Source organism: Protopterus annectens, chromosome 4.part0 (genome assembly GCF_019279795.1).
Source record: "Protopterus annectens isolate FY-2018-M chromosome 4.part0, PAN1.0, whole genome shotgun sequence".
NCBI classification, from domain to species: domain Eukaryota; kingdom Metazoa; phylum Chordata; order Ceratodontiformes; family Protopteridae; genus Protopterus; species Protopterus annectens.
In genome coordinates this window covers 702,676,025-702,691,045 of record NC_056733.1, presented here as the reverse complement: position 1 = coordinate 702,691,045, position 15,021 = coordinate 702,676,025, and the positions used below count along the sequence as shown (strand labels likewise).

At 39.7% G+C, this 15,021-nt stretch overlaps 1 protein-coding gene across 1 annotated transcript in view; it reads left to right on the top strand.

Moving 5' to 3' along the window:
• LOC122799546 (glutathione S-transferase theta-1-like) overlaps positions 1-6,229 on the top strand; it is a 247,628-nt gene extending 241,399 nt beyond the window's left edge. Inside the window, exon 5 of the mRNA XM_044068676.1 lies at positions 2,826-6,229. Coding sequence (XP_043924611.1) covers positions 2,826-3,026 — 201 coding nt within the window. The 3' untranslated portion in view covers positions 3,027-6,229. The remainder of the gene's footprint in view (positions 1-2,825) is intronic.
• Positions 6,230-15,021: the final 8,792 nt, after the last annotated feature.

Genomic DNA, 15,021 nt, shown 5'->3' with positions numbered 1-15,021 from the left:
CCGTGTAACTTATCTGCTTGTAACCTCAGGATCCATCTAGCTTCCTGCTTCTCAGTATGGTTCCTGACATCACCTAACCTCGCTGTTTTGTATATTAATTCCATCACAATAAACCAAAACTTGTGTGCTGTATCTGTATGCATTACATGTCTTGCAAGAGCATTACTCTCATTTTCTCTACTGATGGCATAAATGTGTTCCCTCACACGCTCTCTCAGCGTTCTTTTGGTTTTGCCAACATAGAAGCAACTGCATTTCTGACATACAGCTAGATACACGAGATCCCTTGTGTTACAGTCTGCATATATCTTAACAGGAGCGGCCCTAGGTCAACTGGCACCCTAGGCAAAAGGGCTCCATGATGCCCCCCACCACATTACCTGGTGCCCCCATCCTGGTCTAGCTACACCAAATAAATACTGGAAAAGTGCCCCTGATAGACCGGCACCCTAGGCAGCCACATAGTTGGCCTATGCCTAAGGCCAGCTATGTATCTTAAAAGAAAATACATGACCTGTGTCAGGGTGAATAAATTCCTTGCTCCCAGACATGAAACTGCAATGGTTGCATGACCTACATGGAAATATCCCTGCTCTGACAGATCTGGTCCTATCCCTTCCAGTCTTCTCATAGCACAATATCCTTTTCAATGACTGAGTATTCCTGTATGTAAGATTCGGTGTATTCCCTGTTGCTTCTCTGACTTTACTGTCCAAAGTGAGTATGTGCGAATTATTGTCTTTCTGCTTTTCCCGATTAGGGGTCGCCACAGTGGAACTCCGGTCCGCTAATGATTGGCAATAGATTTTTACATGATGGCTTGCTGGGCCTAATGCACAACCTTCAACGAAGGACCGCCCATTCATGCATGTCGCCACACAGAAGACTCTCTAACTGAGAATCGAACGGGCAACGTCTAACTGTGAGGCGACAATGTTACTGCAGCACCACCACCGTGATCTCCTTAATCTTTCTACTATTGTTTGTGTAGGGTATCACTATCCTATTGATATTACCAGTACCTCTGGATTCATTAGTCTCTGTACATAATCTCTCTCTATTCCTCTTAATATATGGTTTACCTGTGGTGTCCCTTCTGGTCACAATCTCATCATGAATATCATTAGTTTCATAGCTATGGTACCCTCTCTCCTTAAATTCATTCTCTAAACTGTCTAACCTGAGCTGAAATGCAGAACCTTCACTGGTGAGCCTGGAGGACCTTAGGGCCTGACCTTTAACTATATTTTGGTAGATGTGTGGAGGGTGCATGCTTGTGCGATGCAACAATGCATTCTTCCTACAAGTCTTCCTAAACATCTCTGTCTTATCCCTTCATCTTGTTTACATGCTAACACATCTAGAAATTCTGTCTCTTTCTTGGACCAATTCCCTGTAAAAGAGAGAAAAGTGGTAGTGCCATTTATATGAAACTTTTTAAACTATCCTCGTCACCCCTCCAAACCAAAAAAAACATCATCTACAAAGCGTTTATAGTATTTGATCCATGTTGTACACTGTGTATTCTGCATCCCATAGGTATCCTCCCAGTACGCAATTACCAAATTGGCATAAGAACTGGCTCACGGAGTCCCCATCGCTACACCTTTCAGTTGAGAAAATAGTTGTCATTATATATAAAGACATTGTTTTTCAAGATAACATCCATCTTGCTCTTTTGCTTATCAGGGGCACTTTATCCAGAGCTGTGTTCTGTTTGCCTAAACAGAGATCCTAATGGGCCTGATAAGTCCTGATTTAAGCTGTTTAAGAGGTAACCTGGTATATGTTAGGCCCCAGTGAAGCCATGTTTTAGTTTAGAGAGCGCAATGACAACCTGTTCTTTGGTGATAATTGGTGGTGGAGTGTTGGAAGGTATTTTTTGGGGATGGGGAGGTGAAATTTGAGCTGAATATGTTTTTTATATATATATTCCAAAATTTGTGTGACTGCTCTGCTCTATATTGTACAGAGTGATTGCTTCTGTTTGTATTGTATATGCATCATAATCTCCTTAGCATACTGTGAAGTATATAGATGTTTTAGATCTTTGCTTTCCTTATTTACTTACCTCTGGGCTTAGACTGAAATTGTTCTTTTGTGATCAGTGCTCTACCCTAGAGAACAAATTAAAATAAAATAGAATAAATAAAACAAATACCTGATGAATTACCTCAAGGAAGCCAATGTTTGTGCAAAGTGAATTACTGGAAGAAGTAGTAAAATAGAAGGTAAATAGGCAAACTACAGAATCCAGGAAGGCAGATAAGGTTTTGGAGTATGACTCTGAAGTATCCTTTCTTCAGACGATAGGAGGGCTAATTCAGACACAGGGGCCAGGAGACTACAGCCTCATTCAGCACCCTTTTTAATTAATCCAGTGCCAACTATGAAACGATCCTAAGTCCACGAGCGGCTATAAATAATATCAGGCCATAGCCAGATGGTGCTCATTAACTTGGTGATAGGACATCTGATGTGTTTAAAAGAGTGGCAGTGTGCATTGCACGTGGGAGCTTGAAATTTCAAGAAAAAGTAATGCTGTGATACTGAGCAAAGTATATACTCAATTGCTTAACCTATGGGGCATCTAAAATGAGATCAGTCTTTTTCATTGATTTTCACTGTGATTTAAACATGTGGGCTGATTTTTGCAGAGCTAGTCAAACTTAAAACCTGGGAGGAATTAACCAGGTTTATGCAAATCATATAAGTGGCACAATATTTAGAAACTGTGAAAATGTTTGAAGAAGCCAGAAAAATCAGGAATATAAACACAGTAGGTGTCCAGAGGCAAATCAATTAAACCGGTTATGTCTTTTCAGCCTTTAGGTGCAGGCCGGGATGTTTTCAAGAAGTGGCCAAAACTCCAGGCATGGAAGGAGAAAGTTGAAGATGCAGTGGGAAGGCAACTGTTTATGGAGACCCACAAGGAAATATATGAGATGCCACAAGTGGTGGGGCCATTTCCACAGGCCACTGCCTTGATAAAGTTTGTCAGGAAGATTACTGGACTGACAGCCTAAATCATCACGTTTACATACATCAAATGCTCAAATTTTAAAATGGTTTTACTTCTTCTGTGTCTATTAATTACATATCCTGTTATAATTATTATTAATTGTATAGCTAACCATTCCTTGCTTCTGATATTAACATAACTCAGTCACAGTAAGTGCTGCATGTAATGAACAGGATGGAAATTGTGAAAACAGTGTCCTTCCATCTCACTTTAATGAGGATGGTATAGCTATGGATGACTTGTTTAAAACCGCTCTTAGCATCTTTCCTCCTTATCACCAACTACTCTTCCCTTTATATGTCCAATTTAAACTAACAGTTAAATGGGACAGAGGGGTAATCATTTAGATTTGTCCTCCTTCTTACTCACACTTATACATGTATGCTTGTATACCACAACAAATTAAAAGCCCTGGAAATTTGGAACCACTCATTTTAAAATGCTCCTATGGCCACAAGAAAGTTTTTTCAACCTACATTTGGGGAGTTTTGTCCCCAGAAACTCCATAATATAATCATCTCCAGGGTTGCATAAAACCTTTAAAAGGCAGCAGTCCAAAATAGTCAAGACTTCTGGCAAGTTGTGAAAGCTGTAATTTCAACAAGTTAAAAATCTTCCCAAACATTCTCTGTTTTATGTGTGTGTTTGTGTATAGGGGTGTGTGTGTGTCTGTGTTTCTGTTTGTGTGTGTGTGTCTCTCTGTCTGCGTTTAAATATAATATCCTATCATTGTGTCAATCAAATAAATGACTGACCCCAAATGTTGAAACACAAAAACAAAAATACCACAAAACAACCCTTTAATCAATATTTATGGGGAGCAAGTCTCCCCCAGACTCCCACACCCCCTGCTAATTATATTTACCAACTCTGAGATTGCACTACAGTGGAGAAAGGGCTAAAACCCATTAATTGGCTTAGGTTTTGGTGTTGTTCAAATATGGGTACAATATTAGTCAGCCTGGGAAGATATGTTTGACAGAAGACGATGCTTCACCGGGGATGGTCTGCTTCTGTACCCTTTAGGCTTTTGAATATTGGCTGATACCTTGTTCACACCCATAGTGCCTTTTTAAGGGATTGCCATCTGGATAAACTATTGTACAGAACTATACCAACGTATGAAAATACAAAGGTTTTACTACTCAATGCCAGGAGTCTAAACAAGAAACTCCACTCCCTGCAAGATCTTCCTATCCTGGAGATCGTAGATGTCTATGCGGGTACTGATACATGGCTTAAAGCCAAAGAGAGCACCCCAGCAGTGCAGGACTATAATATCTTCCACTCATTTAGGCCAGCTACTGCACAGAAAGAGACAAGAGGTGAGGGTGTTTCAATTTACAGCAAAAACAAGTACACCTGAAGCAGTATGATGCACCTGAGCTTCTCTACATACACCTCACCATAAACAAAGATCCTTGCAATTTCTTTATGAGCTATAGGTCCCCCCTCTATGACAAAGGAAACCCATGCCACTTACTTAAATAAACTTGAGTCACTGACCATTCAACTGAACACCATAGCAGTGGAGGACTTCAACTACCCAGCTAGAAAGTGGAAATCATACATGATCTCAAACTTGCAGATTCTTGGACTTTGTTAACATGACTGTCTCAGGCCAGGTAGTCCATATGTACTCGGGAACCAATATCCTTGACCTAGTCCTCACCAATAAGGAATGTTGCATCCCCCCTCCACCAGAGTGTAATTTCCTCACTAATCAGGTCATGACATAAAACTGTCTCATTTAAAATAAAAATAAAACCTGGAACACTAGGTAACCCTGTAACTTTTTCAAGGCAAATTTCCTACTTTTAAATGAAAGACTCCAAAAACATGTCACCCTGGTAGAATCCCACCATCAATAGATGGTATAACAAAAGGAAGAACATCATGGCCAAAAACAGAAATTGTAATGCCCAGCAAGGTAAGAACTCCCTCACCAAACTAAATAAAAAATGCAGGGGAATAATTAAGTTTTTCAAAGACAAATCTGAGGTAAAACTAGCCTCCAAGGCTGACAACCACAAGGCATTCTTCATCAATGTCTGCAGTATCAAAGGCAGTGCACAGCAATGTGATGAAATAATTGTAAAGGGAGCCACCTATACTCAGCCAGATGATATGAAAACAACTATGTCTGCAGTATCAAAGGCAGTGCACAGCAACGTGATGAAATAATTGTAAAGGGAGCCACCTATACTCAGCCAGATGATATGAAAACTATGTCTGCAGTATCAAAGGCAGTGCACAGCAACGTGATGAAATAATTGTACAGTGAGCCACCTATACACAGCCAGACAATATGAAAACAACTATGTCTGTAGTATCAAAGGCAGTGCACAGCAATGTGATGAAATAATTGTAAAGGGAGCCACCTATACTCAGCCAGATGATATGAAAACTATGTCTGCAGTATCAAAGGCAGTGCACTGCAATGTGATGAAATAATTGTAAAGAGAGCCACCTATACTCAGCCAGATGATATGAAAACAGCTATGTCTGCAGTATCAAAGGCAGTGCACAACAACGTGATGAAATAATTGTAAAGGGTGCCACCTATACTCAGCCAGACAATATGAAAACAACTATGTCTGCAGTATCAAAGGCAGTGCACAGCAACGTGATGAAATAATTGTAAACGGAGCCACCTATACGCAGCCAGACGATATGAAAACAGCTATGTCTGCAGTATCAAAGGCAGTGCACAACAACGTGATGAAATAATTGTAAAGGGCCACCTATACTCAGCCAGACAATTTGAAAACAACTATGTCTGCAGTATCAAAGGCAGTGCACTGCAATGTGATGAAATAATTGTAAAGAGAGCCACCTATACTCAGCCAGACGATATGAAAACAACTATGTTTGTAGTATCAAAGGCAGTGCACAGCAATGTGATGAAATAATTGTAAAGGGAGCCACCTATACTCAGCCAGACGATATGAAAACTATGTCTGCAGTATCAAAGGCAGTACACTGCAATGTGATGAAATAATTGTAAAGAGAGCCACCTATACTCAGCCAGACAATATGAAAACAGCTATGTCTGCAGTATCAAAGGAAGTGCACAACAACGTGATGAAATAATTGTAAAGGGTGCCACCTATACTCAGCCAGACGATATGAAAACAACTATGTCTGCAGTATCAAAGGCAGTGCACAGCAACATGATGAAATAATTGTAAACTGAGCCACCTATACGCAGCCAGACAATATGAAAACAACTATGTCTGCAGTATCAAAGGCAGTGCACTGCAATGTGATGAAATAATTGTAAAGAGAGCCACCTATACTCAGCCAGACGATATGAAAACAGCTATGTCTGCAGTATCAAAGGCAGTGCACAACAACGTGATGAAATAATTGTAAAGGGAGCCACCTATACTCAGCCAAATGATATGAAAACTACATCTGCAGTATCAAAGGCAGTGCACAGCAATGCGATGAAATAATTGTAAACGGAGCCACCTATACTCAGTCAGATGATATGAAAACTATGTCTGCAATATCAAAGGCAGTGCACAGCAACATGATGAAATAATTGTAAAGGGAGCCACCTATACTCAGCCAGATGATATGAAAACAACTATGTCTGCAGTGTCAGATGCAGTGCACAGCAATGTGATGAAATAATTGTAAAGGGAGCCACCTATATTCAGCCAGATGATATGAAAACTATGTCTGCAGTATCAAAGGCAGTGCACAGCAATGCGATGAAATAATTGTAAAGGGAGCCACCTATACTCAGCCAGATGATATGAAAACAACTTTGTCTGCAGTATCAAAGGCAGTGCACTGCAACGTGATGAAATAATTGTAAAGCCATGGAACAAATAATCATAGCCATGATAAATAATGATATAGGAAGCTTTCAGATATTGGATCCAACCCAATTTGCTTTCATCAAGGGCAAGTAATGTCTACTCATCCTAGTGAACTTCTCTAAAGTCACCAAAGCAATGGATGAGGGCAAAATGGTGTACACTGCCTCCCTTGACCTGGCCAAAGAATTTGGGCATTGTCGTCAAGCTTGTGAAATTAGATATAAACTCCTATGTCACTCACTGACTAGTCAACTGGCTCATAGATAAGAAACAGGCAGTCAGGATAGACAAGTCTACCTCCACAAAAAGGCCAGTCACTAGCAGAGTCTCCCAGGGTTCGGTGCTGGGGTCACTCCTTTTTGGCAATGACTTCTCTGAGGTTAAGGCCAGTTTCAAAGACCTCTGGCTGACCAAGTTTGCAGATGATTGCAAACTAGATGTAGTCATAGAACCTCCCAACAATACGAACAGTCTCTAAGAAGACCTAACAGACCAATAACTGGTGCCACAGTCAGGGTCTAAAACTCAGCACCAGCAAATGCAAAATAGTATCTTTCAGAAAAACCACCACCTATGAACATTGATGCATTGAATACACCCCTAAGACATGACCCTGCAGTTAGGGATTTGGGAATGCATACAGACAGAAACTTCACCTTTGATCTTCATGTGTCTGCTGTAGTAAGGAAATCATTGAACATTGGACAACTTATAAGCAAGGAGATGGCATCTAGGTCCAAAAATGGCATTGTTCTGTTGTAATTAGCTATCATTAGACCAGTTGTTGAGAACAATGCCCCATTTAGCATGTACCTGGCCAGATATATGCACCAAATGGAGCACCCACAGAGGTTCCTCATGAAAAGAATACATGGTGCAGGCAGCATATCCTGTGCGGACTTCAATGCATTATCTTTTCACTCTCTCCCCTACAGACTACTGAGAGGCGTTCTATATCTAGCCTCCAATGCATTGTCTGATCAAGCCATTATAAGCATCTGCAAAACAAATTGCACTTAAAACATCTAATCTAGGTACCTAAGCTTGTCTGCAACATATATATGACATGCTGGAAGGACAGGTATGTTTCTCACAGACTACCCCTTCTCCAGAACAGGCTTCCTTTCCATGTGAAGCAGAGTTCTCTCCAGAACTTATTCGAGCACAACTTGGATCAGTGGGTGGGGAAATGTAAATTTACCCCTGGTCTGTCAACTATGCCCTTATTAGAAGAAGGAAGCTTGTAACTGCTTGATCACCCTATCTCAGTAAAATGAGGAGTATCAGACCATGGCAAAAACATTTCGGAAGCATGGCTTGGCTTATAAAGGTCTTTTAGGGTCATATGAACCTATAAACTGATTGAAAATGACCACAGAATGGTGACTATATCATGCTCTACAAAACAGAAAAGGTTAATGTAGTTCGGTTTTTCAAGGTGAGGTAATGCTAATGCCTGGTACTGACAAGTGGGGCAGTGGAAACCAGAATTATACTTCAGAAAGTTTGATAATGCATAAAGGATTGTGACAAACTGGAAATCATGATGAAGTTCACATGTAAAATGTATGACTTTTTAACATGATTTGTTAAATGAAAATTACACATTTCTCATTATTTTATGAGGTTTCATATTCTCAGAAAAAGATGCATCTTCTGATCCTAAAACAGCAGCAGTAATGAAAGTCTAGGAAATAAACTTCTCTGTGCATTTTTTTTCTTGTGTGCTTAGTTTCATAAATCAGAATTCTACAGCTGTAGAGGTTTGGGACGAATATTAATTAATTTCGGACTGCTAACCAGGTGCATAGGCTGATTGTTGCACACTTTCTGGCTATGGTCTCAGCCAAAATAGCAAGAATGGAACAAAAAATGCAGCAGAAAAAATAGTGACAGTGTGGCGCTGAGAGTACTTTAAGAAATGATAGCAGAAAGCACAACAAATTGTTTCAGAGTATAGATATAAACTACTCACATATACAGAGCAAGCTATAGTGTAGATATAAACTACTCACATATACAGAGCAAGCTATAGTATAGATATAAACTACTCACATATACAGAGAAAGCAATAGGCATTAGGTTCATAGGTTAGTACTAAGCTAACTGCCCTTGCGAGCCATTTTAAGCCTAGCCAATTATCCCTTGTGAGACTCAAACCCTGCACCTTGTATTTGTAAGGCAACACCTTAGCCATTAGGCCACCCTTCCAGTTCAACTAAGAAAATACATCAGTCACAGAAATGAGAACCTACAAACAGAAAGCAATATAGCAGCTGTAGTACTCTGCAGACAGCTAAATGGTATTGGAGTAGTTGTAGTGGTTATGTTGGTTGACAGATAAATAAGTCAACTATTAATAAAACAAATGATTAGATTGAGAAAGAGTGTTGAAAAGTAGCAAATGATACACTGCAACTGCTAGAAAGAAGGCACACTTAAGAGGTCCTTAGCAGATAGTGTATTTTTCATTTTCATTATGTGCAATATTTGCAAAATATGCAAAATGTACTACTGTACATTTACAGTTTATCATTTAGAATCAACACGTCTGACAGAGTAATATAATTATCTTTTGCAGTACTTTAACATATTAACCAGCATACTTAAATCATTTCTATGTATTACCATCTGCTTATGTTGCTTTACCATTTTCTTAAAGATGATCTTATTGTCTCACTGCCTGATTGCGTGTGGTAAGCTGTTCCGTGATGTGGGGCCTTTTTTGAAATACTTTTCCTGTAGTACGTATGTGGTAGATTTAAACGGGAACCTGTTTTATATCTGTGGGGTGCTCCTCTCATGCAGTAAAGATCAGATAGTTTAACAAAACGGTCTCCCTATCTGTTATTGTCAATGATATCTTTCTTTGACGTGCATGACAGTGATGTTGTTTGAGGGGTGAATGACTGATGAAGCATTGAATTTTGTTCTTTGGAACTTGCATAATCTGGGGAAAAGAGCATTAAGGACAGTAACAAGATAATTTGTTAGCTGTTTTTAATTTTCTAGGACTTTTGTCCATTTGACTTTATGTATGGCAGCGAAAAGACAGATGTTCATCTAGCAAAATTCACAAATACTGCTGTCATTTTGTTTGCAAGTTGTATCAGGACATGTAATAGACAATTTTATACAGTTTTTGTAGGGTCCTGAACATCATTATTACCATTTTGTTTTTTGTGTGTTAACTGATATATTGCATTTAGTTAGCCAGTTTCACAGAGACATGAAATTGTCTTGTTAAGTCAGTGAGAGTATGAATAGTTATGAGTATGTGGATTATTCAGAATGTTGTGTAACGCCATGGTACTATACTAAGTACCATGGATATTTTAGTGTAACTCAGCCCAATAATGTCCTGCATAGCATGAACATGCTGGAGAAATGTCTCCATAATAAAATATTACATTCATGGTAGTAGCAGTAATATCCCTACTGAAGTAGCCATGCTATGTTTGGTCACATGACCAAAATGAGAGGCAGATGTATTTATTCATAATCAACTCCTCTACTATCTTCTAAAAGAATGGCTCTTAACATCCACCCAACATGGCTTCCGCCCAATACACAGAACAACTACTGCTTTCCTGTCTCCTATTATTTACGGACACCATAAACAAATACAGGGACTCAGGCAAACTTGTTTTCTCCTTATTCCTGGACCTGTCAAAAGCCTTTGATATAGTTTATCACCCTAAACCTATGTATAAATTGTATCAGCTTGGACTATCTCCTTCTTCATTACTGTGGTTCAATAGTTATTTAACTGACAAGCTCCAGTCTGTAAAATGGCAGAATATTCTCTTGCCTACATGTCAGTTTCCACTAGTGTACTCCAAGGCTCTGTTCTTGGTCCCCTCCTGTTTCATAACTTTATCAATGACCTCTATGCCTTCATAGATCCAGCCTCTCTCATAGAACAAGCTGACAAGTCCACCTTTATATGTGTATCTAATTACCTGCCTCATCTCCTCCAAATCACTCAAGAAGTTTTTTCCTCAGTTGAGAAATGGCTCTATAATGTCTAGCTACTACTCAACCATAAAAAACAAAGTTACCGCTATTTTTCCCCAAATCACACATACCCAAAAAAGCAAATTTCAAAATCTTTTCATTAAACAAAACTGAAATTGAAGTGATAATAGATAATAACCTTAAATTTGACCTGCATATTCAAAATAAAATGTAGCCATGGTGGTACAGAGGTAGCATTGTTGCCTCACAGCAAGAGGTTCTCCTGTTCGATTCTCAGCTGGAGTGCCTTCTGTGTGGAGTCTGCATGTCCTCCCTGTGGTTGAATGGCCTCCGAAAGACATGCTTGAATGGGCGTGCCTTCGCTGAAGGTTGGGCGTCGGGCTGGCAGCTCGGCACCATAAAAATGTACTGCCAATCATTAGCGGACTAGAGTTCCGCTGAGGTGACCCCTGACCAGAAAAAGCCGAAAAGACAAACAACAACAAATTCAAAATAAAATACGAAAAGACTCACCAAAAATTAGGACTGCTCAACAGGCATAAAAATGACCTTACAACAGCACCAAATCCACTCTTGCCACTTTCTGCCTACTCCCATGTTATACAGTGCATCCATCCTAACTAACCTTCAGGCTACAATTATAAATAAGCTGGAGGCATGCTATAATATGCTTGCAAAATCTGCCACCAACAAAGAATACTGCAGCCAGCAATTTATTAATCTTAAGGATTTGAACTGGCTCAAACTGCTTCACCACTAAAAAAATGTAAATCGATCCCTTTCCAAATTAGGTCAACCTCTAACCTCTCCAGCTTTAAGTGACTACTAAAAGACAACCTTAATAAGAGTTGATTCTGTCCCTTCACTACCCCAGGCTGAACTAGTCCTTCCCCTCCTTCCACCCTCGGCATACTTTGATCATGTTCGGAGAGAGGGAATTAGTGAAATCTATTTCCTAGATAAAGTTCAAATATATTTTTGCTTAGGCTACATTATCTAGTCATCTGTGTACTCAGTGTGTTTAATGCCATCACTATGAACTGCAACTTGTGAATACTTTAACTATGGACAATATTCTTTTACAGTTTGCTCTATCTGTCCAAATATTTGCTCTATGCAGCTACAGTTCACATTGTATAAAATGAAGCTAATTTTTACTTGGTTACTATGTCATTCTTCTGTATTAAGCTTTGTTAGAACTTTAATTAACTTTGTAACCATATTATATCAATGTTTAGCTTTTCTGCCTGGGCCTGCAATGAAAATACGATATTATACCAGTTGGAGTTTACCGATAAACAAATGTCAAATAAATAAATAAATAAAAACAAATAAAGAATGAGGTGGTATGTCATTGGTTTTGCATATTTACATGCACAACAAAACATCTGATGAGAGCATTGCAAACGGGCTACAAAAGGCCAGCATATCAAATGCGAACTCAGGAGAGCAGTAGTTGTGACTGAAACACTTCCTTATCACTGGTTATAATGGAGGCGCACCCTGAAGGCTCCCAGTACAGGGTAACAAAAGCAATCTGTAATGATAACAAAGAAATTATATCTTCATCAGGTTCAAGGACAAGGAAATGTAAGCTTTATCACTGAAGACGGTCCTGGAGAAACCAATAACCAGTAAGGAAACAGTTGCATTTAAGATAATTTCAGCCTCTGGGCTAGAATATGTGGGGGCAGAGACACAGTGGAAAAAATGGAAAATCAATTTTCATGTTTTTTATAGGTACCTGCAGGTCTGAGTATGGTGGTAGAATATCCCCCTTTGTCTTTGCTGGTAAGACCTTTGGTTGTGCATGGACCACTGCCACAAGTAAACAGAAGACCATTTCAAACCATCAAAAAGTCAGAGTAAGCACACATTCCTGTGCAGAGCTTCATCTCACCTTCTACAGTAGTCCTCTTACTTTTTAAGACATTTCCGTAAGCTAGCTTCCACACCCATCCTCTTCCAAGGGGAGAAGAAGTTGGCAATCCTACTTCTTAATAGGAGTTTGGAAAGTTCTCCAGGAAAAGCCTCTCACATGTTACTCTGAAGGTCACTCAGATTCACTTCTAAACAAGAAATATCCAGTGAAGGAAAACAACAGCTCAATTAGAAATACAAACAAAGGTTTTGCAGGTAGAGTTACATGTAATGTACCTTCCATATGAGGGGTTCTTCCCCTATATCACCAATGCCTAAAGAGAGGTTACAGGTTCTCCATGAGGCAGAGTAAGTGTACTAAGTGGACATTGTCAATTAAACTTGGAGCAAGTAGTCATACAGATGTACTTATGTATTGCAATTTTTCCTCGTTCTTTTTTCTCCTCTATTTACATGATCATATATGCTGGAGAATGTAGTGCAGTGGTGGCCACATGGGCTCACACCACCCAACATGCCTACTTACAGGTCACCAGAAGCTACCAGGCCTGCTCTTTGTAGCGAGCAAAGGTCACCCTGTAGAAGATGACTTGGAGGGCTTACTGATGGCCTCTGTGGGCACTTCTCAGGAGTTTAGTGTAGAATCCACCTCCTCCAAGAGTGGCCCAAAGGTGCCACCTGATGGAAAGTGCAGCAGCTAGTCAAAGCCGAGGTAGACTGGCAGCTGGATACCCACACTGGGATGCTGCAGTGTCTTCTTGTATGGCTAACACCCAGAGCAATTAAAGACAGGGCCTGCTAAGGATGTCAGTCATAGAGCTGTTTTTTTTTTTTTTTGGGGGGGGGGGATTATCCTCTATGACTAACAGGCAAGCCCTATATATCCCACCCTATCACACATTATGGTGCATCCATTCCTTGTGTGTCACTGTCAGCAACTTGTTTGTAGTCCAGTCCTTCCCATCACCCCCCCCATTCTCTAGCTATCTGGCTGCAACTCCACTGTTGCCTTCCTTTTGAGTCCATAATTCCTCTGTCTGTCTGCATTTCATTGTTTGTCAGTTCTTGCTACATTCTTTATTTCCACCCTTCCCTCCTTCTTTCATGTTTATGTCCCCTGCTACCATCATATTCTTCATAAAAATGAATAATAGGCACCTCTCCCCAAAAAATAAAATATCATTTCCCTCCCATCCATCTTCTTTTCAGGTTACCCTTGCATGTGTTCCTCTCCTTCCTCTTGCCCAATTCCTGGCTTTCCCATTTCCTCTCTCCATGTCACCCCGAGAAAATGTCCACTTCCTAGATAAACGTATAATCTTTCCATAACAGAAAATACTTTTCTACTCAGTGACCTGAATTATCCCTCCATTGACTAGGAGAACACTATCCCAACCAAAACTGGATCAGAAACTGCTAGACTTCATATATCTTCCTGACAAACATCCCCCAACAACCTATTGGTGAATCTTTTACAGCCTTTTGCAATATCTTATTTGACTGTATTGATAGTTCCTGCACTGTGGAACACAAAGATACAGCCCAGAGTGACACCTAGATGACCCGAGATTAATTAGTTGCTCAGGAAGCAGGAAGGGCCAGGGAAGGGTGGGCAAAAGACATGTGACTTCTGTTGGTACACAAATCTTCCTCTAGTTGATAAAAATATGCCTGCCCTGTATATAAAACTAAAAGGACTAAAAAGATGTTTACTGCTTTTATCTTACTGTTATTGCTATAGGTAAGAGCTTCCAGTTTCTCAGTTTTTGTATTATCTTTTGTTTAGTCTCTTCCCACATATTCTTAGCTGCTATAACCTAAATATTTTATTTTATTATGTCCCCATAAATATGGGTATTGCTGGACCAATTCATGTGATGGTACACAGTTTATAGCTATCGCCTTTGTTTTATCTTCATTAATTTTATATCCGCCCAAAAAACGGAACTGACTCCAAATATTTCACAACACCGAGATGCCCTTTTCTGGTTCCATCAGATTCAAAATAATATCATTTACAAATAAAAACAACTTTTAATGACTACCATACCAATTATATCCTTGAATTTCTGAATCCCTTATTTTCTTTGCCAATGGCTCTAAATGTAGCACAAATAAAGGAGAAAGAGGACAACCCTGGCTGGTTCCTCTGTTCAGACTCATATTATCAGAGAAACCTTCCCACTTTGATTTTTGCCTCTGTTCCCTTATATATCCACCCAATTAACCTTATTGTTGTATCAGGAAACGCAAATCCTTCTATTACCGTACTCAGAAAATCTCAGCTTACTCTGTTGAATGCTTTCTCTG